Source organism: Zerene cesonia, chromosome 15 (assembly GCF_012273895.1).
Source record: "Zerene cesonia ecotype Mississippi chromosome 15, Zerene_cesonia_1.1, whole genome shotgun sequence".
NCBI lineage: Eukaryota > Metazoa > Arthropoda > Insecta > Lepidoptera > Pieridae > Zerene > Zerene cesonia.
In genome coordinates, this window is record NC_052116.1 from 4,693,275 (window position 1) to 4,720,186 (window position 26,912).

Below are 26,912 nucleotides of genomic sequence, written 5' to 3' on the forward strand. Positions count from 1 at the left end.
TTATGATAAGATCGTACGTACGAAGCTATCGACAAAATATTTTTTTTTAATGTCTAGCTAGGATCTGAGTAGTAAATTAAATATTGCTTCAATATAATATAAAATAATATATATTATGGTTATATAATGTGAATGGTTCAATTCGGAAAGTAGGTACGTAGAGATGTTGTTAAATGAAACATCGTCGTAAGACCGAAGTTACTGCTAATTACCAATGCATCTTGAAATTCCAAAACTAAATATGATTGTCACGATTACCTACACATTGGTTAGTTGCCAAAATATTAGTACTGCGGCCTCATTCCTCTTAGAATGAGTATTATATAAGTAAATATTTGCGCAAAATACTTATGAACTTGTTAATTTTTTCTAATTTATAACAATTTTAAGTTGTTTTTACTGAATATTAGGTAAGTAGGTACTTGGGAATAGTAAAAAACGCCGTGTAATTTATACATGTATTTATAAGTTAGAATATTACAATGTATATTATATGTAACAAACCTAACCCAGATAGTAAAATATGATGAAAGTTGTAGTAATTTAACAAAATTACTACAACTTCATATTATCATAGATATTCTTTAATATGGCAGGTCTGACAAGTAGTCACCACCAAAGCTATTAATCTATAAAAGCTAAAGCCTTACAAATTTCCATTGTTATTTTAAATTATTATGCTGTTATTTATGTAAACTATAAAATCAACTTTTCTTAAGGTAACTAATCTTATCACTGTAGGAAGTCATCTATTTATAAGAGTTTGATAAAAAGGACTTTCGGAGATAAAAGGTCTTATAATTATGGCATCAAGAAGAAAAATAATTGTTTTAAAATTGACATTGCTTAAGAGTGAAGCATACTTGTATTGTATGGACTTGATTGTATATAATTATATTGTTTCAACAAAATACATATTTAACTAAAATAAGCAACAACATATCACATATTAGTTAAAATTAATGTCAAACAGCTCCTGGAGCTAATAACTTTACTCCTCTATCAAAGAGCTTAAATAAGTGATGAGATGGTTTCTGCTCCAATTTATTTGTGTGCTCTGCTTCAAACTTTCGACTTGGGTATTTGAATGTAATATGTCCAGACACATCAGCACTCCATCCTGATGCTAAATGATCCACTTCCACAAGTACATGAGCTTTATGAGCAAGTAAATTGGCTAACACATGAGTTTCATCAGTTTCACAAGCTGCATTGCAATGTAACAATGCAAATGAGTTATCAAATCCTCGGACAAGTTCAATAATTTCTTTACATATAAAATTCACATCCTTCAAACTGTACTGTAAATCAAATAAATGGGTCACACCATCAAATATAATATTAACTGACTTATTTGTGTCGTGCATACATTCTATTTGTCTTTTAATTTTTGCAAGTAAATCGCTAGCAGATATAATATGATCATTTGCCAAAACTGCTCTTGTTAGTTCTTCACCTGCATTATAAAATTGTATAAGGCCACTCTCAATGTTTCTCACTAGATTATAATTCATCTTCAGTCCTACATTCTGGTAATGATCTTTAGAATTATGCAAACTTATAATAAATACTGATCTCCTGTTTTTGATGCAGTGTCCAAGAACACAGCTGGTTATAAATGAACTATTACAGCCATTAAGCTCTTTAGCAACTATTACTTTATGTTTCTGGGTTTCTCTATCTAAATGAAGACTTGTTATAATGTCAGACATTCTGAAACAAGTGTCAAAATTATTATATCATACATATTATGTATTTACAATATAGGCTTGTTTTATCAAGAACATGATAAGAGTTCAATATTGACAATATCTTTTATGTAATGTTATTTTTGTTATCACGCGAATCATGTACCATGATCAACTCTTTTGTCTGTCTTCATTAAAGTAACTGTGAATGTTGTGTTACTATTTCACAACAATAACAGCACGTGGTGGATACTATATAATATATTGGTTAATTACTTAAAACTTACCATTATTAGCAGATAAAATAAACGTAAGTATTACCTATTTTAGATATTTTTACATGATAATATATACACAGTTTAAACATAACTATACTAACAAAACATATTAATTACATTTAAATTTCTATATTTTTAAGTGTTTTAGCTCATGTGGTAATTTTTCAATGTTTTATAGGTTGATTACACTAACTTTTGTGTTTATTCGTCTTAATTAATATTACACTCTACATTTTTTATACATATAATAGCAAAAGATCGTTAAATTCTGAGCTGAATACACAGAATTCATTTAAAAATACATACCTGTGAATCTAATTTAATTTTATATTTTATAAAACTACAGATCTATTTCTCAAAAAGGGATTACAAATAATGAAAATCTTAGATTAGATAGATTCAAATAGGTTTAGGTACTGAGTTTAATATGGTTAGAAATTGCTTATCAGCCGCTATCGCTAAATAAAATATCAATGTCATGTGTTCAAAAGACAAAATATGTCAGATCACATTTTAGTGTCATTTCGGCCACCTTACCTACCTTGGCAGATAATTCATATTTTAACATTCATAAGTCATTTTCATCTATGAATTCAGACTGTATTTTATTTTATGTATTGTAAAGAGATGTGCTAAAATCAAAATGTCTCATTGAGCGTGTTAATTAAAAAGAGAAGCATATACTGAGTAAGTCATACGTAGCGTAGATATAATTAATAATTAATATCTTTTACATTAATTGAAATCTCAATGTCAAACAGTGTGTGACACTGTGATGACACTACTGACTATGACACTCACTATGACTGTCACCATACGTCTAACTACAGGAAAGTGTCAAAAGTAATAAATTGATTTCAAGGTTAAATCGTTCTAATATTTATAGAAACCAATGCGGTTTTATAGTTTTAACTTAAAGAATTATGAATGAAAAGTAATTTTAAAATATATATCTGATTAATCAATTCAAGTGTCTTCATTAATATTGTTCGCTGAAATGTTGAATGTATTGTGATAATACGATGAATTTATGAAGTTATTACTTCGAATGATAAGTTAGAACTAAGTTAATAAGTGACTTTGAAATGATTTAGTTACATAATAACAGCTGTTTAATTACTAGATCCGTCAGTTTCACCTTGACGCTCCCCATGTCAGGACTATTTTAGTATTGTTCGAAACACAGAGGAAGAGGGCATTTAAGCTTTATAATTTCAGAATGAACATGGATAAAGAAGTGCGAATATCAAAATGGTACTTTGGTGGCCTGGCATCTGCGGGAGCGGCTTGTGTGACCCATCCATTGGATTTACTTAAAGTTCAAATGCAGACCCAAAAAGGGAAAAATATATCCATGTTTAAACTTACTGGAATAGTCTTAAGAAATCAAGGTATGGTTGTTTAAATACATTTTTCCCAACAAATTTTATTATGAATCCAGCAATAATAATTAATTTTGAATATATACACATTATACATGTTCACTTATACAAATAGATAATTTGCCAGCTTTAAGCTACCAAATTTTCCATATGTGAACTAATTTGAAAAATTGTCTATTTCTAATAGATAAAATTAAAATGTAAAAAGCTGTATGATGACTGAATATATTGCTTTTCTAAGTTCAATTAAAATCACAATGAAAACCATATGACTAAACCATTGATAATACTTAGCATTGCTTTTTCACTTACATTTTCCCAAGGAAATTCAAAAATTAAAAATAAGTAATACTGTATACTTACTAAATTTATAAAAAATGTATTGCTTGAGCCTCTAAACAATCTCCAGACATATAAATCATAACAAAACAATCACTCTCTTGTGACATGAAACACAGACAAACAAACACATTTCTAGAGACATCAGTAACAATATAATGTGAAGTGAGAACTCTGCTGATAATCTTAATAATTTGAATTTGTATTTATGTATAATGTGCTTAATTAAAGTAACAGTTGGTAATTCTCTTACATATTTTAAATCTTTAACTGCCTTCAGGTATAATGGGATTGTATAATGGAATATCTGCATCTCTTTTGCGTCAATTGACATATTCAACAGCAAGATTTGGTATTTATGAAGTAGCTAAGCAAAGCTTTGCCCCAAAAGATGTAAGTTAAAAAAATATTTCAAATTATTTTTGTCTTTTTTTAATATTTTCTTTCTTACACGTCTATGAGTTACCTCTGTATAATAAAGCTAACAATCAAATAAAATATTTTGTAGGCAAAATATTGTTTTGTTAAAAGGCAATAAAATTTATTTCACCTATATATATTTACTTAATCTCCAATCATCTTTACATTTTTAACCACAATCCATTAAACCAATAACAGGGTAAGGCCATACCATTCTACATGTCTGCCATACTTGCTGGTCTGGGAGGGTTTGCTGGAGGTTTTGTTGGAAATCCAGCTGATTTAGTCAATGTGAGGATGCAAAATGATGTCAAACTACCTCCAGAACAGAGACGCAAGTAAATAATTGTTTTATTAGTATGATGAAACAACTAAGGGAGGGTTTAGTATTTTAGTTTGTATGTTTATGCTGTACAAGTAAACTGTAATTTTTTTAAATGTTGGATTCTATGTATGAATATGTAAAATTTATCTTATTTATAAGAAATAAAAGATCTGTAAACTGTTTTTCCTTCCAGTTATAAAAATGCAATTCATGGGTTATACCGTGTGGCTGTACAGGAGGGAGTATTACGTCTTTGGGCGGGAGCTTCTATGACTTGCAGTAGAGCGGCTCTTATGACAATTGGACAGCTCTCATTCTATGATCTGATTAAAAGCATGCTAGTTACCACGCCATACTTCGGCGATAATGTTGCCACACATGTAACATCCAGTTTATTAGCAGTGAGTATTCAATAAATTCTATCTCTGGTTTGGTAAAAAATTCTCTGTGCATCTTGTAATATTGATAATATGAATATTCAGCTACTATATAATAGAAATGTTTTATTGTAACTTACACTTTTATACATTTACATATCATCCATTTTTTTTTAAATATGGAACCCTATTTGCAGATTTTTTCTTTTTTATTGTCACTGCTTTCAAATGACTTTAATTTATGTTGTTTCTCAAGTATACACGTGTTTCAGGGAGCGATAGCTACAACAATGACTCAACCAGTTGATGTTCTGAAGACCAGAGCTATGAACGCTAAACCAGGCGAAATAAGCGGCATATTAAGCCTCGTCACAAATACAGCGAAAGAAGGACCTCTTGCATTCTTTAAAGGATACATTCCAGCTTTTGTTAGACTTGCACCACACACTATTCTTACCTTTGTGTTCTTAGAACAACTTAGAATGAACTTTGGTGTTATACAAATCAAGGTATTTGAGTAATAATTGGCCAATAATATGTCAATTTATGTCAGTCATACAATTTTAGAATGATTATTTAATAATAATTCATTTACCTATTAGAATATGAAAATATGGCCTTATTTGTGTTCAGTGTTTGATGACTATATTAACAAGTTATATGTTCCTAGTGAGAACTAAAATGTTTGTAGTGTGTTACTGACTATAGTATATAAATGAGATTTTATGTAGTTATATGCATTTGACTTTACATAGCCAATGAATTCCAAATATTGTAAGATATTCAAATTATTATATATTGGCATTTATTTGTATTTTTAATAATACTTTTATAATGATATTATTAAATCAGAATATAATATAATATTTATATATTAAACAAAAAACACTCCATTATTACCTAAGGTAAAGAGTTACCAGGCACAAATGCTTTATTTTTTATTGCAATTTTATTTTACATGCTTTTTAAATAGGTGTTATAATTTAGCTCTAATTTATAATTTCATTCGTATGTGATAATTGTGGGTCTCAAAGACAATATATTATGGAATTATTTTCGTTATGGGTTTTTAAACATAATGTTATAACTAGGAGTATTTTCCTTCGAAAACAATCAATTACAAAGATTAATAGGTCTAATTTTACAGCAATTTCCGAGCCTTTTTGAAAAATATTTAAGAAATATTATTGTTATGAATCTATATGAACGGTTTAGTCTATATAGGAAAATGTAGGTCGCTAAGATTTCAATTAAATTAATTTTGTGCCAAATAGTTTACACAGTTTTTAAATGAAATTTCTACAATGTATGTACAACACAATGTAACATTCCTTGATCTATGTTTCTTGATGTATGTAATGTTTTCCTTCATTGATAACAGTGACTTAAATGTCAAACGATGTATTTTTAGGCCTAAACAAGACGGGAAATAATAATTATATACAAAAGATTGAACTGCTATACACCCGATTGTTAAAATCTAAATAATCATGTAATGCTTTTGTTTTGTTTATAAGTGTCGGTTTGTTATTAATTAATTCTTCCATTTGTGTGATGTTCAGTCAGATACTCTAAGTATCAACTTTAATTTTATTAATGTGAATTTTGACGTATGTCTTATTTTATACTTTAAATGTAACTTGAAACCAAACGTAAATTGAATCGAAACCTTTATCTTCCAATTGATCTTTAACTATATCACACACTTTGTAGATTATGGATTTATAGTTTTATAGGGATAGACATGTTTACTCAAATGTTTTTAACACTATAATGAATGTTGTAATGAGTGTAAATGTAATCTAGTAGAAAAATATTTTTTTTGTGGTACCTATTAAACACGTTACAAAAATATTTGTATTTTTTTTTCTGTCTATGTCTTTATCAATGCTAATGTTCCATTAAGATTGATAAAGTAACTAATATTCATTATTTAATTAATTTTACCATGAAATTTTCAGTTTTGAAAGGTAAATAAAGGAAGAAACAATATTTGTTTCACATAATATATTAAACAACACACATCAATTACAAATCTTTGGCATAAATAATAACATTCGATAATATAATATACCTCTTAATTATTCTGGTACACTTATACTTTACTATGGCGGAGATTCAATAGGAACAAAAGATCTTTTTTTAATTAATAGCATTATACATATTATGTAAACAAGAATTACTTGGACGCTTAAAACATTTTTCACAATGTAATCAGACGTATTAATAAATAATAAGGTCTAATCCTTATACACATTTAGTCTTTAATATAGCATACAAGTATTATCAAAATTAAATATTTATAAACAAGAAAATGTTTGTAGTTTGTTCCTAAGAACAAAATATAGACAGTAATTTACCAATATTGTAAACTGATCTAAAATGTTCAACGCGTTTTTGATACAAAAAGAAACTATATGTAGTACCTTCTAGATGTGCCACATGACAAAAGTATTTCTATAGTTTATCAATGCAGAGTATCATCAAAATACAGGTTTTCAAAGGAGGTCTCTTGAAAGAGCAAAAAAACATACATCCATCCATCCTCACAAACAGTCGCATTTATAATATTAGTAGGATAAGACGAATAAATACCACTATGCTGAAGAAATAATTAAATAGTGCCTAAATATAAATTGTCAAATTCTCATACAATTAAGGTTAAATTTATTTAATAATTACCATAACTTATGACACGATAACACGAAGTAAATTGCCGAATTTGCATAAAAAGATAATATATATTAATGTGCAATGTATTTTAAAATACCATAACAGTATAATTATTATTTAAAAGATACTTAATACATTCAGGGTTTTATGTTTTATATTACATTTGCTTCACACAAAATTAATTTTATGCTACAAAATTATAGATATCACATTCTTTTTTATAAAAAGACCCACTTCGCACACGAGGCGTAAGCGTAGTGATATCTCACACAAAAATGTATAAACAAGTCCGCACACAAAGCGTTGTGGGAGCCGAGCGTATCGTTACATACGTAAGACGTTTCTTGTTACGCCTCGTATGCGGAAGGCATGAACAATTTGAATATATGCTGACATCAGAAAAAAATAAACGTTTCTTTCTTTCTTCACATCCTCTACCGTCATGGTCAAATATCATGATTATTTATGTAAATCATAAATTAAGGATTTAAAAGACAATTTTACACATTTGTGAAACTTACTTCGAAAGAATTTTTTTTTTTTTTCTGTAACACCCACTGACCCCTACATGACGAATTTAGAGAGTTTGGTTCGACCCACTCATAACACTTCACGTAATTATTGGGCAGGAAATTTTAAATTATTATTTTGAATGAGGTAGTCTGTCGATATGGACACAGCCGCATTTACAAATGGTGTTTTTTTAATTCGTTTATCCGATTCATCAGAAGGAAGGGAATGATTTTCGTGTATTTTGTATATATTATATTTCTTTGGAATGAATACAGCGTAAACAATTATTTCCTTTTAACTGTGAGAGTAATACAGATCAAAATTATACATAGAAAATATAAAATAGCGGACATTTGGCACCAAAATAATTATAATGTTTATTCTATATAGCTGGGTGATATGATATTTAAGGCGGTGAATCCAACTGTAACTGTATAATTGTTCGCACAGTCAGGTTTTTGACTATTTTGTTATAATTGTGTCACTGGTACAAATTTGAATAAATTACTCGTTTATCATGGTAGTGGGAGAAAGCATACGGCTACGGCCGGCGTGTTCTATGAATATCGTGGCGGGACCTTGCATCCATGGTTCACCATCTACTTGCATGGCGCACGATCCTTCCAATTCAATCTATTTGAATGTAAAATAAGCTATTAAAAAAGGTTCAAACAACTTCCGATACAAACAAGTATTGGATTGGCAGCATGTATATAACATAAAGATTTGATATGATTTTTTTACGGATTAATATATAACCATAAAACTATTAACTAAAGTACCAAGTACCAGTAACTAAAGTACCAACACGTAAGCAATGTGAGTTTTACCTTAACAGTGGATGCCTGTGTGAATCGGAAAGGTTCCGCTAAGCCAACCTGCAGCCTGGCTATGTGGAATGATGAGGATATTCCCACCACCTAAAAGTAGAAAAAAAAAACATTTATTACTAGCTCTAGCTGCGCAGTTCCATTCGCGGTCCAACCTGCGGGTTAGTATTTTGGTACATAAGCTATATCAGAGACAATTATCAACAAATAATTTTCTTTTATCGCAAAAACTTTAAAACAAATACACTTCCATATATTCTCAATAACACTAATAAAATTAGTTGGAAAAGATTTTCTGTGGTATTTAATACATTATGCACAATAAGTTTATAATAAATATATTTTATTACCTCCAGTTTTCCATCGCTCATGCTTTGCTCAGGTACTTCTTCACTACCCAGACCTGAACAAATTATATCTATCAAATGCATTTTTAGGTTACGAGCACATTACGTGGGATAATCATTACTAAACATAGTAATACGTTCACAAGAATGCATATTTCATTTCAATTGCATTTAACGTTTCCTTAGCCAGCAATGAAAATAAGTAGGAATAGATGTGAAAACCTTTCAATAAAATAGTATGTGGTAGTCGAGCACGCTTCGGCACGAATTGGGCCAGCTCGCACCGGGGAAGTACCACACCCCCACAGAAAACCAGCGTGAAATAATAGCTTGCTATTGTGTTTCGTACGGTGAGTGGAGGAGCCGGAGGCCTTTTTCCTTCTCCTAGCCCTTCCCAGTCCATTCCTTCTTTCCAGTCATCAATCCTTTCCTTACCCCTTATCCCTTAAAAGCGGGCAGCGCATTCTCAGAGGTCTGAGCCTCTGCGAATGTTCATGGGCGGTGGTGATCGCTTACCATCAGGCGAACCACCAGCTCAGTTGCCCGCTATGACATGACAAAAAAAAAAATAAATAAAAAATAAACAATACGCACAGATTGGCCAAGTAAGTAATAAGTTTCTGAAGCACAAAAAACGCATTGAACATGAAAATAATTGTATTTTTTGGTTTTTATTAGTAGAAAACCTTTAATTTGGACCAAAGTTACTCAGTCCGACTGCATTTCTTTGAATTTAGATACATCTTTTGAAATCATTTAAGACATTAAAAATGGAGTTGTAAAATACTTAAAAACTCCATTTAATTATAGAAAAAACGGAATTGTCTCACTTGTATTTATACAGTGTATATGTAAGGAAATTATTGAATACTAGTGATTATAATCAGGATAAAAAGCTATACAAATGAAGTCTGAAAAGTGGGATAAATGAAGTCTAAAGGAGTCGGTTGGATACAAACATACAGATGATAAATTGGGAAATTTTGAAAGAATAGAAAAAATTTGATCACGAGGCAGGATTCGAACCTGCGTATCTTGCCTAAATTATATATATATATATATATAAAGCATTTCAATGCTATAAAACTAAAAATTAAATACAGATGATACTTATAAAAACCTGTTTAAAAACAATATACCATTGTATTGAGAATTGTTTTGGAACGAAGTTCCTTATTGCGCGTTGCGAAAGGGGTCTGAAAGAAAAAATTAAGACCAAAAGTTGTAACGATACTTTTGGCTGTAAGGCTCTCTCATATAAAACAAGACAGTTATTTTTGTTTCGTCTTTCTATTTCATATCGAACAGTGTGTCGCGACAATTATTCTTACAACTTTTATCTTATTACAATTTCTTCACTAATCAATCGAAAGGAACTTCTTTCCCTGGGTGTCGCTTGACACTTCTCAGGTTCTGTTTTTTAAATAATTTAAAACAAGAACGAACTCCAGAGATCGACGCCGGCGCCCCAGGAGGGTATGTTGAGCGCGACGAGCGCCTGCACGGGCGGCAGCGCGAGCGGGCCGGCCGCCGCCGCCGCCGCCCACACGCGCACGCGCCGCTCCAGCCCGCCGCACCCGCCCGCGTCCAGCGCGCGCCCCGCGCCCAGCAGCGCGTACGCCATCTGCGCAGAGCGCACCGATTTATGCTCAACCATTTGATAGGACGCGCAGTCATTAATAAAACAAGCACTTGTGGCGTCCAGCCGACCGGCTACATAACCGGTTTTTCGTGCTGACTACCAGTGTATAATCTATGGTTCGGACGTTCGCGAGGCCTACATCACGAGATCGAGAAGCAAGTAGCGCTTGACGAGGGATGTGTGTTTGATTATATATTTTAGTTATTACTATTACCAGTAGGGAACCCATTACTATGTTTCTGTTACGTTTTCCACGAGAAAATTGAATAAATATTTCTTAATATTAATAAATCGGTTTAATTTCAGACATTGGTTATTTACCGGTTCTAAACCTTCTGTGAAAATATTTGCAGTCAAAAAATTTACCGTATTGTCATATAGAAGAATGCTATCGATCATTTTTTTTTTTTAAATACGCAAAGAAAACATCCTTAATCTATACGACTTGGTGGTCTTTATTAAATGGCACTCACGTAATTAAGCGTGCGGCTCGCGTATCGATAGAGGAACTGCGACCTCGCGCGGTGGAAGTCGAGTGCGACCTGCGCGTCGACGCCGATGCTCGCGTAGTTGTACGCGAACAGCACGCGCTCGCCGCGCAGCCGGCCGAGGCGACGCTTCTTGGGCGTTATCGTCACTTTCCACCTACCAAATGTACATATTTTGTTTACAAGACGCTCGTCCCGGGTCCACCCGCATAACGAGAGTCCTGTTTTATCCCAAGAGAGCATTTAATCGGGATAAAAAGTATTATAACACCCAAATCAAGTCATATCCTGTCTGTATACCAAATTATATGAAAATCCGTTCAGTAGTTGTAGCGTGATCGAAGGATAAACATTCAAACATACAAACTTTCACATTTATTAGTGACTAGCAATTTTTCAAATCGGATCAGTAGTTCATGAGATTAGTGTGTTCAAACAAACAAACAAACTCTTCAGCTTTATAATATTAGTAGAGATAAGTGTGTTTAGTGTAATAAATCTTTATCATTCATTCAAAGTATTGAAGACTACTTTTACGTTTTTACCTATAAATTCTATTAATATACATTTCAATTTTGCATCAAACCTTCGTTATCTCTATTATCAAAAATAAGTAAATTTCACAATTGAAGAAGTCTTATATTAATTAAAAAAAACTCCTCTAGCTTCTTACCGATCCAGTGGTTGCTCAACAGCTCGTAGCAAATTATCTATGATGGAATGTGCGTCTAGTACTGAGGCACAAGTTGGTCCCCAGCCCAGTGCTCGCGATAGATCGTTGCCCGTTCCCATTGGTAAGATACCTACTAGCGCCTGAAAGTAATGATCATTATTTAATATAGTTATATTATGTAATTTCTTCAAAGCAAAAATATTTTTCTTCTTAATAATCTAACTAGATTATATTAGTAAAGTAAGGTGGCAGATTTAAATATATCTACTTATAAATGCTAGTAAAAATTCATCAAAAAAATGACAATTAATGTGTATATAAATTTTTACCTGGCAGATATGAGAGAAACAAACCGTTATCGAGGCAAAACTTCAACGTTTAAAAGTCTCATACTATCAAAATTACTCCCCCATTCGCATATATCTACACTAATATTACAAAGAGGAAACTTTTTATTTTTGTTTGATTGTAACGTTGTCACGCAAAAACTGCTGGACCGATTTCAAATATTGTTCTGTCACTGATTGACATAGGCTATATATGTACGACAGGCAAATCTGGGTCAAACGGCTTGTAATTATAGAAACAATCATACCCAAAGAACTACAATGGAGTTCAAAAACAACAAATGCCATACTTTAATATGCGGAGCAGCATGCAGCGCGTTGAGCACCCAAGCGACGGTGCCGTCGCCGCCCGCCACCAGCACGCGGCAGCGCGGCGGCAACCATCGCACCACGCTCTCTGGTGCACTTCGGCTTATGTCCACAACCTATAGGTAACCAAAAATACCTTATAGCACTGGCCTAGCTACATTTTAGTGTTGGGGTGGTTTTAAAGAAAAACCACTTAAGGAAAATAAAATAATCCTAGAACATAATATAAAGACAAACAGACATATAGATACAGAAGGGAGGCAGGTTTGTCCATCCCCATGTCACTCCACCTCCTTCTGCTCCCATGAAGATGCCCGTGCGTAATAGAAAACCTACAACTATGATTGTTAAAATAAATTTTATTTGACAAAAACATTTCAAATGAAGTATCGATGCGATATTATCAATTTCGAAACAATGCATTGAAATCATTCCAGTATTGCAATTCAATTATAAACAAATGATTAAAATGTAGGTTAATGGTTTGGATCAAACCATAGTACTGAATATTCATGATATAATGTAGGTAACAGCAGCTCTAATTAGCGTATTTGTTTGTGTCACACGAATATGAAAATGCTTTAAAACAATTTTGATGACGATTTGTTTGTATTTGCGCTTATGAAGTGTAATTCAATGCAATTACATAGAACAACGAAACTAACTAGATCCATAGAATTACTGTATTTATTAGGAAAGGTCAGTCCTGCTGACATAGAAATAAAGGAACTTAAGATTCTGAATTTGTTGGGCTATTGCATTTGAGGGACTTCCATAACATGTAATATGGGTTTAGTCTGTTGATAAGGGCATTATTTGATATAATCTATTTTCTGCCACCTGAAACTATAGAATATATATAAGCAAGAGTACCATGTATTTTACCAATGTCTGGAGTATTGCAGCTTTGTATGCTTTTAAAATGAAAAACAAACATTTTCACATAAATAAATATGATAACCGAGTACCTGTAAAGGATTTAGAAGTCCACGGAAAATAGAGAGAACTTCATCACTTCTATTGCTTCCAGATTTTCGATTAGCTATAATAAAATAAGTCAGTAAATAATCTATGTCATATTTTTTTTAATCATTATTATAGTATTTTTACATACCCTATTAACAATCCAACATTAAAAATTTCCTTGTGTACAACTTATATTTTGAAAATTATATAATAATCCTTACTAATATTAAATGATAAAGTGCATTAGTTTGTTTGTCTCTCTGTCACATGGCAAAGGATTGATTTTGTGGTATGATTTTTTTATCTAGATACTAGCTCTCTCTTTAGCTAGAGTAACAAATATGCAACTTTATACAGCTATGGACATGTCATGAATTTAGGTTGTTAATTATGATTATTTTTTTTATAATTTTTCTAAATAATAAACTTACCAAATACAATCAAAGGCTCCCAATCAGCATCATCAACAGGATTTATGCACATGATCTTATTCCTTTCTACCTTAACACATGGAGGAGGTATTATAATATTTTTATACTTTTGAAAATCACATGGCTGAAAAGATAAATAATTTATAACATTTAAAAATTGTTACAGATACAATTTTACTTATATAGAACATTACACATGATACTGAGGAAAAATTTTTAATAAATATTTGAATATTTCTGCTCTGTTTGATTTTCTGCATTTCCTCTTATTTGGCAACTGTCAAATGACAAAACACATGAGATATAGCAATGCAAGTACCTTTACAGTAATAAGGTTATACTCATAAAATTTAATATATACAACAATTAACACTATACAAAAATAATTTAAATATGCTTTGACTGTGTCCATCTTAGGTGTCAATGTTAATTTAAATTTTTTGCATTAAATTTTTTAGCTTATAAGTAAAATGTAGAAAATGTGCAAAATACAATAAATAAAAAATTTAATCATAATTACATCTATAGCTTAAAAAAATCAATTGAATGCAGCTGAAAAAAAAAAGTTAAATCCAAAATCATTGTATAATCATTATAACTCTAAATTTATATCATTTTGATAAAAAAATTACCTCATTTTTGAGCACGCTTAATTCTCCAGTTAGAACAGTTCTATGGCACCAGCAACAAAAGAAATTTTTAAGACTTTCCAAATCTTCATTTTGATCTGACTCTCCATGTGATCCAACTAGAAATTGTTAACGTATTTGATTGGGTAAACAGGAGTGAATTAATATAAGTTAAAAAAAAAACTATAATGCTTACCATTTACCCAAAGATGGGGAAAAGGTTTATCCTCAATCCATGTGATTTCTTTACACCTTATTTTCCTATCAACTGCCCTATAGCAGTATTTGCATGCGCTCACTCCACAACATTCACAAAATAGCCCATCCAGGGACAACATAAGTTTGCCACATATTATGCACTAAAAAGACAATATTAGTTTAAAATAATTACCTACTAACTAACAAAAAAAAAATTGCATGTTACATACATGAATGTTATATGGAATTGATTTATTGCACTGGATGCTTCTCCAAGTATGTCCACGAACTCTATATTTTGTTTGCATAAAATTATCCGTTCCAATCAATGAATGAAATGTTCGATATATCAAGTAAGTTATAAAAAAACCGCCGATAATAAAATAATAATTAAAAATGACATCGGGTAAATTTACTAATGTATTCATTTTTATATACCTAGTTATTTTAAAAACTTTTATTTTCTTACGACATATAACACAAATTAATTGAAGTATTCATATTGCATACTTAAATACACCATAACAGTATTTATTATATATGAATAACAATCATACTTTAATTAAAAAATTACAATTAGGATTGTAGTAAAAACACAAAATTTAAATTTGAATTTGCTTCACGTTAATCTCTTCTAGTCACAAATCACAATAACAATTTTGAAACCTAAATTTTTTGATGAATATTGACAAATGACAATTGAGATAGGCATAGACGGTCATAGACCATAGACAGAACAAATGGACAATATTATTATACATGAAGGGTCGCTGACAAACAGCTCCCGTGACCCCTCTGTTTTTCGTCGAGCCTTTTGAGTGAAAAGGTCACGGGAGCCTGATTAATATACGTTCGCGACCCATGTACGAGGTCCTGTACCCCGTATTATTATACTACTCTTTATCCTATACTCTTACAGGGAAAATAAGTTGACACCTGACACTTGACAGTTTTTTTTTCTCCTATTATGGTCATAAGTTTCAACTACACTTGACAGTTACAATTGTCAAAAATAGATTACGAGCTGAATTTGAAATGTTATGTACTTACGTTATGTACTAAATAAAATAAATAATATTTTATGTGTTGGAATTTGTCAATAACTTATTATTATAGTACGCGAAAAGTATAGAAAAGAACATCAATTAAAAAATTACTCATAAACATAGTAGACGACTTTATAAAAATGTCCATTGGTACCATATATGAAAAAGCTTACAAAGGGGACTTCAATCAAGTTAAAGTACAACTAGATACAGATGCGTCATTAATAAAGACACCGGATTCTGTAAGTTTCCACACCTACTCAATTTTATTAACACAGTACAAATATATAATAAATATATACTTTGTACATGCTTAATTACAGAATAATCGACTTCTTATTCATTGGGCAGCTCTTGGAGGAAATGAAAATCTAGTGGATTATTTGCTGCGATGTGATTCTCCCCTTGAACCACAAGATGATACTTGCACAACCCCCTTGATATTGGCTGCTTCAGCTGGAAGATTTGAAGTAGTAAGGTTACTAGTTGGAAAGGGAGCAAATGTTAATCACAAAACAAATCGTAATCAAACAGCCTTACATTATGCTTCTTCTAAAGGCCATAAAGAGGTAACAGATTAGAATTTTAAATATATAAATTACAAATAATTGTTGCTATAAAATATCTGGTTATATAGTTACTTTTTAAGTTAAAACCTTACATATCATTATTTGATATAACATAGATGAATAATACAAAACATGATATTTCTACATAAATTTTCACAGGTCGTGAAATTCTTAATCAATGCAGATGCTAATGTGAATAGCGTTGATGTGTTAGGTGCCACTCCACTACATAGAGCTGCAGCTCAAGGAAAGACAGATATAGTTGAAATTTTATTAAGTTCTCCTCATATTAAGGTGAATTTATGTGATTCTACTGGCAATACACCGCTGTAAGTATAGGGGTATTTATTCCGCTTACTCCCCCACTTCTTTGTTTATTAACCTACAATTTGTACTTTTTTTAAAGGCACTTAGCATGTGAAGAAGAAAGAGAAGGTGTAGCATCTATGCTGGTGAAAGCGGGTGCTCAATTAGATATAAAAAACAAGGAAGAAAAGACTCCCCTAGATTTGACCTCATCAAAGTTAAAACAAACATTACTAAGTTTAATTGAATAATATTTTTGTTAAATGTATCATTAAAACAAGTTGCTTCTTTTTGTTATGTGTATTTTATTTCAATTATAATAGAGGGTTTTACCAAAAAATTAATTTTACCTATTATTTTTTCTTCAATATCCAGAATCCATCTTGAGTCAAGAACCTCTCTTGATGCCTTGAGTCCCCGTTCCCTACCTCTCCGATGGTGGCACCCTCCACAGTGTTGTTTTGGTGAAGTCTCGTCATTATAATACTCATGATGCACCACTCATATGTACCACATATGTTATAGTGATCTGTGGTTATAAACATGTTCGAGTAAACTACACGCAGCACACCAATTCATAGGACGACGGACGCGCGGTCGCCTTACTTATTTATATTGTAGTACTTTCTTATTTATATAAATTTTAAGTATAGACAAGGCGCTGCTTGGGGAACTAACAATATGAGATAATGTAATAGATTATTCGGTTTTTTAACGTATTGGTAATTTGACGATGATAATAAATGGGCCTCCGGCTGCCCCACTCAACTTACGAAAGACAATAGCATGCTACAAGTTTACTCTGGTTTTATGTGGAGATGTGGTTCATCCCCGGTGCGGGCTGACTGTGAAGCGTGCTCGACACATATACACACATATATAATACACAAGTAAGTAAAGATACGGTAGATATTTATATACATACAGTAAAGACCCATAGATTATACACTTATATACGTAAAGACCTATCCATGAATGCGAATTTTATCACGCACGCGAGTCGTTCACGCATGGCTATTATATTATGGCTGTGTCAGGTTTTTTTATTATCATTCATGGACTTAATCTATGTAAGTAGGTACTAATAGTCCAAGAAAATGGGTAGGGTAAATGCGAATTTGAGATTAAAACTTGAATTTTTGATATAATTTACTTTGAGGAATCTAAAAACGAACTGTGCAAGTTTTTTTTAAATTCACCCCCGAGAAGGGGTGAAAAAAAATAAAAAAAGTCGTTTTTTTGAAATTTTGGCGAAACCGTAAGTGTTAGAAAAAAAAGTTTTAAATAAAATTTGTAGAACGTAAAATTTTACACAAAAATGTTTCTATGACTTTTTTTCCTAAAATTGAAATTAACTGAGATAGGGTAGTTAGAAGCTAGGGGATGATAACTGCAACTTTAAAAAATCATAACTTATTGAAAAATTGATAAAACTCATATATATTTTTTTTTTAATTACTTATATAATCATAAACTTTGATCCTAGAGAATTTTTTTTTTTTTTTTCAATTGTTTATAACAAAATTATAACAATTTGAAATTTTTATTTTCAAATTAAATCAAGTTAAACCGATAAAAATATACATTTATATATTTTTTTTCGCAATACATTAGTATTTTAAAAAATTTACCATACGCATTGAAATTAAATTTTTTAGTTATCATCCCCTAGCTTCTAACTACCCTATCTCAGTTAATTTCAATTTTAGGAAAAAAAGTCATAGAAACATTTTTGTGTAAAATTTTACGTTCTACAAATTTTATTTAAAACTTTTTTTTCTAACACTTACGGTTTCGCCAAAATTTCAAAAAAACGACTTTTTTTATTTTTTTTCACCCCTTCTCGGGGGTGAATTTAAAAAAAACTTGCACAGTTCGTTTTTAGATTCCTCAAAGTAAATTATATCAAAAATTCAAGTTTTAATCTCAAATTCGCATTTACCCTACCCATTTTCTTGGACTATAAACACAAGTCGGGTTCATACCTTGGCCGTGGACATCTTTCGAGGTGCGTACCTACTCTACAATAAAAAATGTCACATATTATTTGAAGTGTCACTGTCATTATTCATAACAAAGTAGATGAAGTCTGAAGAATTGTTATTAATTTTTGACATAACAATTGACACAGTTTACGAAGTTATCCGAACTCGACAATAAATCCCATCAAATAACAATCATTTGATTGAGTTCTGTTCAGTGTGCGTAACATACGTAACGTCGACGAATAAACTTGAGAAGCACTTTAATGCCAGTACGAATAGACCTATAGTTTTAGGCGTATTAAACTTGTTAGACTGGTTAAGCATATATTACTGTGCATAGATAAAGCGCGGTGAAAGTGCCACTAGTGCCTGGTGTCTATATATTTTAATTTTTGAAACACAATAAATTAGAAGCGCATAAACGTACTTTAAATATATGTTTATGTGCTGTTAAAAATTGTAACGATGTCTTCCTCTTACTATGATTATTACGACGGCAGTAAAATATTTTCATTCTTATCCAATAGAATAGGTCTTCCAATTGATCTAGTAAGTATCGGTTCATTTATAACAGTTACATAAATCAAGCGACATCATTTAACTGAAACTCATATTGCTAGTGTGTGATTTTTGTTTCATGTATTTTTATTATGACTAGAATAAACAATAACATTGGGCATGGCAATTAGTAAGACATTATGTGCATGTTAAATGGAATTCATTTGTTTAGTTCTATTAGTTTAATAGCTAAAATGTACATATTAAACTGAAAATATAAAAATCTAGAGTGCCCTATCAATAATGTTAAAATTCTTAAAATAAGCATATTGTTAACTGTGCCACTTTGTTAAGGACTATTTTAAGGAATTCTATAAAAACATTATATTATTTTTCTTTAGCTCTGTACTTTTCACCTAAGCACTGTATTTTTTTGTTTATTCATCTATTTTCCTTTTGCTAGGTTAATTTTTTGATAGCACAAATAGCTGCACTATGCCTGGCAAGACTATTTCGGAAACCATTGCGACTTGCTTCACCAGAATTTCGTCATATGGTGTGCCTTTTTATAGGTTTGCTTATGGGATATTTCTGCTTTGGAAAGTAAGTTAGCTTAATTGTTTTATGCTTCTCTTATTTTATGTGTTGCAGGCAAATTATAGATACTCAAGTTAATATCATTTTAAAACATATTTTAGATGCTGCCTAATTAGTAAATTATTCACCTTTCATACATTTTGTATTCATATATTACCTATTTAAGAGTATTTTTGTAATTAGTGTAGAATTCTGCTTTTATTGAATCATATTTTTAACAGCTTATAGAATGTTTAATTAAATACATATAGTGGACCTGCAGTACACTGGCCCCTGGCTTATCTGATCCCTCCTGTAATTCGACATTTCCATATGTGCCACCACTATTATGCTGAACATGAAGATTTTTATTACAATTGCTTAGATTCATTTGACATTTCATATGAATGCATTATATAATAAAATTTGTTCTCTGGCAGCGTCTGATGCGGCACATGTAAACACAAAATTATAGCAGTACTTGATGTTGTTTATATAGACGTGAGATAGACGGAGTTGTGGTGCATACCACTGCGCTCGCGGTGATTTTTAATCCCCGAAGCAAAAAGAGGGGTGTTATAAGTTTGACGTGTCTGTTTGTCTGTCCGTGGCATCATAACTCCCGAACGGATGCAGTGATTTTAGTTTTTTTTTTTTGTATTAAAGGTGACTTATGTGGGTGTTCTTAGACATTTTTGATGAAAATCGGTTAGGCCGTTAAAAGAAAGTGGGTAGATTATTAAGTGTGGAGCGTAGCACGCCGGGTACACAATCAAACCGACTAGTATTGGGAGGGATGTATGCGCTTGTGTTGAAACTTTTATCACTTTACTCCGTTGCGACGGTGACTACATCTGTGTTGCTCAACTTTCAAATAAGACTGGCAGAAGAACAGAGTAGATTCCGCCGTTGGCACTGTTTCATGGAGAATCGCGTCATCGCAATAAACTCCTCGTGAAACGTATGTATGCCATTCGCGGGCTCGGCCGCGAAAACCGCTCTATTCCAAACAAAAGAGGATGCAATCGCTTAAACGCTCTGTAAAGGCACTCATACAACGCCACATGTTTGAATTCAGTGCAGGTCGACTATCGCACGCGCTTAAATAGGCCCTTAACCCATCATTTAATTTGTAAGTTGTCGAATTATAAGGTATTCCTATGTAGAAAATTCCCGACTATAGATGGTTATAAAGGCAGTACTCTATAAACCAACAAAATCTATATTACAACGCTACTGTGCAAAACTTTTGTTGGATTGCCGTGGGTCCACTATATATGGAAAATAGAAGTCTATTGAGCAATGTTTTTTATTTCCAGGCAAGCCATACATTTGTCCGTTCTTCCAATGTTAACATATGTTTTACTCAAAACTGTCCAACAACATTTAATGGGAAAGTAAGTGGTTTCAAAAAATTTAAACATGTGATTGATTTTTCGTGCTCGACGAATGTAGTCATTATTAATATATACCTAAATAAAGGTTTACGGATCATTGCGCCTAATTTCCCCTCGGTTTTCAATTTTTCGTCCCATGATTGTATCGTGATCGAATACCATATAGGAAAAAGACTGTTGCATGCATGCGTATATAAAAAAGCTACTACGCAGTCGACTATCCTGAAATGAAACTGACCGCGGGGGCCTAATATCGGATCGAAAAAGTTTTAATAGTAAATAAATCAACAAACTCTTTTTAAATCTAGAACAACACCAAGAGTTGAAGGAAAGTGGTATAGTTTCAAAATAATTTGTGTGCCTATGAAAACTATTTTAATTTAATATTACTTTTAGCTCTTCTAATCTTATATCATTTATATACGAATATAATGTTCTCCTTTTAAATTTTAATATTTTTTCAGCGTTGTATTAGCTGCCTCCATGTTGTACCTATCTTGTATACACCTACATCGTCAAATTTACCACACCGCAGACTACTCACTTGACATAACAGGTAATGTACCTTGGATACTCATCATCTACATAATTTTCACCCGCGACGTAATATATATGTCATGTATTAGATTCTAGTAGCTATAGGTAGTGGAAGGATTTTAATTCCTAATCAGAAACAAACTTAATACAGCTTGAATTTATCTTTTACTAACAGGTCTTCAACAATATCTATTATTGTGGGTACCAATAATGTGTCTATAAATACAGTATTAAAAGGTACAAATCAGAAGTAAATTTTCAAGTTTTCGTTTCATACTCCAATTTTTATTCATTATCATAGACAAGCAATGTATCAAGCTTTTGTTACATAATAATTTTATAGGAGGTGTAAAAATTTATCGTTTTAGGGCCTTTGATGGTGATAACACAAAGGGTGACGTCATTGGCTTACTCATTGCAAGATAGTATTATGTCTAGGAAAGAAATAAATTCCAACACTACGGAACGTTTGAATAAAGACGAAAATAGAATCGACAAGATACCCTCGCCTCTCGAATATTTCGCTTATACGTTAGCTTTTCAAACGCTGATGTGTGGACCTGTCGTGTTCTATCCTGATTATATCAGCTTTATTGAAGGAGCTCGTGTCGATGGGGTAATTATCACTTTTCATAATGACTCGTATATTTTATTGCGAACATGTGTAACGTGACTATTGCGAAAGAAAAATATCGTTATATTGTGTTCAAAAAAAACACATAGTTACATAATTGATTAATGAAGTTAATTATGTAGATATCTGTGACATTTTTCTTGAACCTTAATACAATTTACTTAGCAAAAAGGGAACTAATTAAAAATTTCAATGTACGAGTATGCGCTAATGCATTAATAGCATTTGTGTACATGCAACTGTAAATTTTGTCATTATTGTTTTATTCTATCTTTGTATTAGAATTTAAAACATGATCATGTTCTTATTCTTAGACTATAAGTGTTTATAATATAGAAAAAGAAGTTCAATAATGTAAAACCTATTTTAGGCGCAAAAAGATAAAACGAGTGGAACTGAACCTTCACCCCGTCGCGCTGTTATGTACAAAGTGGCTGGTTCTGTAGCGGCTGCTTTTCTCTATTTGTCTCTGGCACAGAAATACTCCATAAAGGTTTTGGAAGGTTTGTATAAAGATTTTCGGTTGGCCATACTCACAAAAAATTTGTGATTGGCGCTAAACGTTGTACTAAAATGATTTTGTTTTTAATTTATGAGTTGTTGTACCGAGGACAAAAATTTTGGTATAATTCTCGTCGGTACCCATGATACAGGATAGCCAAGAGTGGGTGATATGGGTGATCTTCTTTGGGTAATTGTGTTTAAGCCAAGAGTGGGGAAAACGTGCAGTGTGAACCCAAATGTATGCGTTGAACACAATTATGTGGTTATTAAATAACTACATTTTCATTTTCACTTCTAGACTGTGCACTATGGTCTATGGCACAAAAACCGGTCCGAGTGCGAGGGCTCCTAGCAGTAATGTGTCTCTTTCTAATGAGGTAACCGTGTCCAAACCAAATATGGGACAAATAATTTGAAAAACGAGCGTGTAAATATCCTGATGCATATTATAGTAATGATATACTAATTTATTAAATGTATGTAAAAATAAACGAAACGTAGGTATATGTTACAAAACCATAAAAGTTAACGTAACCAATATTCAAGTACTGAAAACTGATTATTAATGAATTGCTTTTAAAATGTAACGATTTATTTAATGTAGAACTAATAAAAGTATTGAAATACGTTTCAAAGTTTGCGAATCGTTCGTTGGTAAATCATAAAAAGTAAATATAAAATTTTCTACCATACCTAATAAAATCAATTAGTTGAGCTGGCAAGTTGTCCGACGAGGACACACTTTCAAGGGAAAATCTCTTGCTATGACCGCTTTTGGATAGTTACCACGTAGAAGGAAATTGTAACCCTAAGACTATAGGAATAGATCTAATTTTATCAAAACAAATATTGTTTGGTGCACCTTCTAGTTAGTAGTATAACGTCTTTGGTTAAAATTAACATAGTATTGCAAATAGTTTCAATTAAAAATTCATTTAAGATTGTTAATAAATAATAATCAATTCTAACTGATCAATTTCACATACGGAAAGTTTTTATTAGAGATGGTTTGTAAGATTCACGAATATATCAAACTCTTAAAGGTGTTTTTTTAATAAATGTACTCAATTTCCATATTGAATTGTTCATTTTTATGTCATAGCGGGCAACTGAGCTGGTTGGTCGCCTGATGATAAGCGCTACCACCGCCCAGGAACATTTGGAGAGGCATAAGGCCAATTGCAGACCTTACGCCTCTACTGGATTGCCCAACTTAAATCGGAAAAAATTTAAGAAAGAATTGACGAGAGGAATAAAGGAAAGGATAAGGAAAAGGATATAGGCTTCCGGCTCCCCCACTCACCGTACGAAACACAATAGCATGCTATTACTTCACGCCGGTTTTGTGTGTGGGGGTGTGATACTTTCCCGGTGCGAGCTGGGCCCATTCGTGCCGAAGCGTGCTCGACTCCCACATTATCACATATATTAAGAGAAAATAAATTAAAACAAAAAATTATGTCTTAACATCATACATAAGGTGGAATAAAATGCCCTTGCAAAATTTCACATCTACAGTAATGTAATTTTTGTGAATTATTCAAGTCAATGTTTTTAATTTAAATCTCGTTAGCGTCCTGTTATAGATTGTTACAGTTTTTGTTAAAGCTTGGCACGAAAGTCAAGACTTCTTATCTAGACGAGCACAGGATAAATTTATTTCTCTTAAGGAATAAAATAAAGGTGGTTTTTTAACTCCGACAGATGAATGAAAACCTAAATATTTTGAAAAAGCACAAAATATAGGTGCTGTGATTATGGATCAACTTTCGATAACAGTTGTCAAGGGGTTTTGATTGGTTTCACCGCGGTAAAAACTAGTCTGTCACTTTCTTATCTTTGACGTCATGTACAAAAATCATACCTTTAAATCGTGACGTAAGGAAAAGAGAAACAAGCACATTATAATTGTAATATTTATATAGTTTTTTTTTTTAGGTTTAGTTGATCCAACATCGGAAGAACGGTCATGGTCTGCGTTATATCTGCTATGGTACGCTTATCTATCGACCCTGGTAGTCAGGTGCAAGTACTATCACGCTTGGCTTCTCTCCGAAGCTATTTGCAACAACTCCGGCATGGGTTTCAATGGTTACGATAATGATGGCACGCCGAAATGGGACAAAATGTCGAACATTGACGTTTTTGGATTTGAGGTTTGTTTGTTCCTAGAAAGTATTCAATAAATGTTCGTTATCAGTTATCACTGATTATAATAGCTGACAAATTATAATGTCATATATTTCTTTAACAATTACTTAGTCATTGTTTTTGTCATACAACTGGAATTTAAAGTATGCATAAGGAACAAATAACATACGAAATAATTTTAACAAACGAATATATTTTGCAAATCATCATATACCCGATATGATGATTCGCAAAATATTTTCGTTTAAGGGGATTACATTGCTCAATGACCTTGAAGATTTGCTCTCTGCACTAGTATTGGTCACTTTGTGTGCCCTTAACGAGCAGAGCTTTGTAAAAGTAACAGTTACTGAAGATTTAGCAAGTGTAGAAATGTTTAATTTAATCAGACATTCAAATTGGTGAAATTCTGATCTTCATTTGTGTAGTGCTGTGTTAAAATGCTTGCAATAATAGCATAAGGTATCTGTTTTATTTATTCTGCAATCTGTCAGTAATCTACTATCATTAAAACTTTTAATTAACTAAATATATGTCGATATTTAATCGACAGTTTGCGCAAAACTTCCGCACCGCGATCGCGAGCTGGAACAAGAACACGAACGCGTGGCTGCGCAGCGTCGCGTACGAGCGCGGCGGCGCGGCGTGGCGCACGGCGCGCGTGTACGCGCTCTCGGCCGTGTGGCACGGCTTTCACCCGGGCTACTACCTCACATTCTTTGCGGGTGGGCTCTTCACTGTTGCGGCTAAGAAGGTACGATATCTTATATCTGTCTATAAGTTACGCGTTTTATACTTATATATTATTAGCTTTCGCACGCGTAAATACAGAGTAGTCTAATAGATGTTATTATATATATATATATAAACCTTCCTCTTGAATCACTATCGAATAAAAAAAAACTATCAAAATCCGTTACGTAGTTTTAAAGATTTAAGCATACAAAGGGACATAGGAATAGAGAAAGCGACTTTGTTTTATACTATGTGATACACGCTCTAGACCGGCGATATGTCTGAGATGTCATCTGTATAGCCGTTGCCACAAAATACAATGTCCTTGGTGTATATTAGTAGGGAAGGCCAAGATGCTAAATGTGTATTTACTCAAGCGTCTTGGAAACCTATTAGAATTCACAGATTAGACGATAGCAAGAAAAAAGTCCTGTAATGTTTTTAATTTTAGCAGTGGAGAAACGTTTCTTGATTTTTTTTATTGTAAAAAATACAGGGCTATGGAAATTCTTAAGCGCTTTAGATTTTATAATTTTGCATGCTCCAAGTTCCTCTGAGCGCACCCACCAATATTAACTGCTCGAACTTTCTGGAGGTACTTAGCAATAGGTAAGCTACCTTCCCTTATATTAAATTGACGCGCTCGTGTAAATCCCAAAATCCCCCCTTCGGCTCCTATACTGTAATCTGTCTATTCCTTTATACGTAATTGGCGGTGTGTGTGGTTGGCATTGTTGTGTACCAATCCGTCCACCGACCCTAAGGATTAAAGCGTTTTCATACAAATTAATTTGATTCGTGTTACACGAACATAACATGCTGTAATTTTGTCTATAACTCTTTTTACAGGTTCGTACATTCGCTCGTCCGTTGTTCTTAGACAGCCGCCCGAAAAAAATATTCTATGACTCGCTCTCGTTTTTAACGACACGAATTGCGATGACATATGCCACCGTGCCATTTGTATTACTGCATCTATCGCCAAGCCTTGCGTTTTATGGGTAAGCACGAAATTTACTTTACTCAAAAAAAAAAAAAAGGAAACATCTTCACACTGTTAATATTTCACTTTTATTCAAGTATATTCATTTCTTGATATTTTACCATTTTCTTTCATAA

At 32.3% G+C, this 26,912-nt stretch overlaps 5 protein-coding genes across 7 annotated transcripts; 3 read left to right on the forward strand and 2 right to left on the reverse strand.

Moving 5' to 3' along the window:
- Positions 1-444: 444 nt before the first annotated feature.
- LOC119832388 lies at positions 445-2,461 on the reverse strand. Its single transcript, XM_038356060.1, has 2 exons — positions 2,273-2,461; positions 445-1,713 (listed from the first exon to the last, which is right to left on the reverse strand). Exon 2 carries the CDS (start codon positions 1,710-1,712, stop codon positions 966-968), a length of 747 nt encoding a protein of 248 aa, XP_038211988.1. The 5' UTR covers position 1,713; positions 2,273-2,461; the 3' UTR covers positions 445-965.
- Positions 2,462-2,782: 321 nt separating this feature from the next.
- Positions 2,783-6,661, forward strand: LOC119832387 (mitochondrial dicarboxylate carrier). Of its 2 annotated transcripts, XM_038356059.1 has the most exons (6): positions 2,783-3,021; positions 3,185-3,357; positions 3,968-4,080; positions 4,306-4,445; positions 4,626-4,833; positions 5,082-6,661. In XM_038356059.1, exons 2-6 carry the CDS (start codon positions 3,186-3,188, stop codon positions 5,328-5,330), a joined length of 882 nt encoding a protein of 293 aa, XP_038211987.1. In that variant the 5' UTR covers positions 2,783-3,021; position 3,185; the 3' UTR covers positions 5,331-6,661. The 2 variants fall into 2 exon arrangements, with proteins under 2 accessions (XP_038211987.1, XP_038211986.1); XM_038356058.1 differs by having other exon boundaries at positions 2,783-3,357.
- A 140-nt stretch (positions 6,662-6,801) lies between these two features.
- On the reverse strand, positions 6,802-15,811 carry LOC119832274 (diacylglycerol kinase epsilon). The gene is made up of 12 exons (XM_038355933.1): positions 15,086-15,811; positions 14,854-15,016; positions 14,661-14,776; positions 14,029-14,152; positions 13,600-13,673; positions 12,613-12,747; positions 11,976-12,115; positions 11,288-11,459; positions 10,619-10,796; positions 9,176-9,228; positions 8,826-8,915; positions 6,802-8,628 (listed from the first exon to the last, which is right to left on the reverse strand). Exons 1-12 carry the CDS (start codon positions 15,281-15,283, stop codon positions 8,500-8,502), a joined length of 1,572 nt encoding a protein of 523 aa, XP_038211861.1. The 5' UTR covers positions 15,284-15,811; the 3' UTR covers positions 6,802-8,499.
- An 80-nt stretch (positions 15,812-15,891) lies between these two features.
- LOC119832277 (26S proteasome non-ATPase regulatory subunit 10-like) lies at positions 15,892-17,071 on the forward strand. The gene is made up of 4 exons (XM_038355937.1): positions 15,892-16,143; positions 16,225-16,470; positions 16,630-16,799; positions 16,877-17,071. Exons 1-4 carry the CDS (start codon positions 16,042-16,044, stop codon positions 17,025-17,027), a joined length of 669 nt encoding a protein of 222 aa, XP_038211865.1. The 5' UTR covers positions 15,892-16,041; the 3' UTR covers positions 17,028-17,071.
- Positions 17,072-19,173: 2,102 nt separating this feature from the next.
- LOC119832275 (lysophospholipid acyltransferase 2) lies at positions 19,174-26,819 on the forward strand. Of its 2 annotated transcripts, XM_038355934.1 has the most exons (9): positions 19,174-19,310; positions 19,723-19,862; positions 21,155-21,232; positions 21,697-21,788; positions 22,138-22,385; positions 22,774-22,906; positions 24,846-25,063; positions 25,612-25,812; positions 26,643-26,819. In XM_038355934.1, exons 1-9 carry the CDS (start codon positions 19,227-19,229, stop codon positions 26,796-26,798), a joined length of 1,350 nt encoding a protein of 449 aa, XP_038211862.1. In that variant the 5' UTR covers positions 19,174-19,226; the 3' UTR covers positions 26,799-26,819. The 2 variants fall into 2 exon arrangements, with proteins under 2 accessions (XP_038211862.1, XP_038211863.1); XM_038355935.1 differs by lacking the exon at positions 19,723-19,862 and having other exon boundaries at positions 19,183-19,310.
- Positions 26,820-26,912: the final 93 nt, after the last annotated feature.

What these genes read in the sequence shown, in the direction of transcription:
- LOC119832388 (XM_038356060.1), bottom strand. Translation starts at nt 1,712, where the DNA reads ATGTCTGACATTATAACAAGTCTTCATTTAGATAGAGAAACCCAGAAA.
- LOC119832387 (XM_038356058.1), top strand. Translation starts at nt 3,186, where the DNA reads ATGAACATGGATAAAGAAGTGCGAATATCAAAATGGTACTTTGGTGGC. An exon ending in CCTCCAGAACAGAGACGCAA is followed by an intron (nt 4,446 to 4,625) that starts GTAAATAATTGT and finishes TTTTCCTTCCAG; the next exon opens with TTATAAAAATGCAATTCATG. An exon ending in TAACATCCAGTTTATTAGCA is followed by an intron (nt 4,834 to 5,081) that starts GTGAGTATTCAA and finishes CACGTGTTTCAG; the next exon opens with GGAGCGATAGCTACAACAAT.
- LOC119832274 (XM_038355933.1), bottom strand. Translation starts at nt 15,283, where the DNA reads ATGAATACATTAGTAAATTTACCCGATGTCATTTTTAATTATTATTTT. An exon ending in TCCCCATCTTTGGGTAAATG is followed by an intron (nt 14,777 to 14,853) that starts GTAAGCATTATA and finishes AACAATTTCTAG; the next exon opens with TTGGATCACATGGAGAGTCA. An exon ending in GGAGCCTTTGATTGTATTTG is followed by an intron (nt 13,674 to 14,028) that starts GTAAGTTTATTA and finishes ATTTTATTATAG; the next exon opens with CTAATCGAAAATCTGGAAGC.
- LOC119832277 (XM_038355937.1), top strand. Translation starts at nt 16,042, where the DNA reads ATGTCCATTGGTACCATATATGAAAAAGCTTACAAAGGGGACTTCAAT. An exon ending in CTTCTAAAGGCCATAAAGAG is followed by an intron (nt 16,471 to 16,629) that starts GTAACAGATTAG and finishes AAATTTTCACAG; the next exon opens with GTCGTGAAATTCTTAATCAA. An exon ending in TCTACTGGCAATACACCGCT is followed by an intron (nt 16,800 to 16,876) that starts GTAAGTATAGGG and finishes CTTTTTTTAAAG; the next exon opens with GCACTTAGCATGTGAAGAAG.
- LOC119832275 (XM_038355934.1), top strand. Translation starts at nt 19,227, where the DNA reads ATGTCTTCCTCTTACTATGATTATTACGACGGCAGTAAAATATTTTCA. An exon ending in AAGGAGCTCGTGTCGATGGG is followed by an intron (nt 22,386 to 22,773) that starts GTAATTATCACT and finishes AACCTATTTTAG; the next exon opens with GCGCAAAAAGATAAAACGAG. An exon ending in TCACTGTTGCGGCTAAGAAG is followed by an intron (nt 25,813 to 26,642) that starts GTACGATATCTT and finishes CTCTTTTTACAG; the next exon opens with GTTCGTACATTCGCTCGTCC.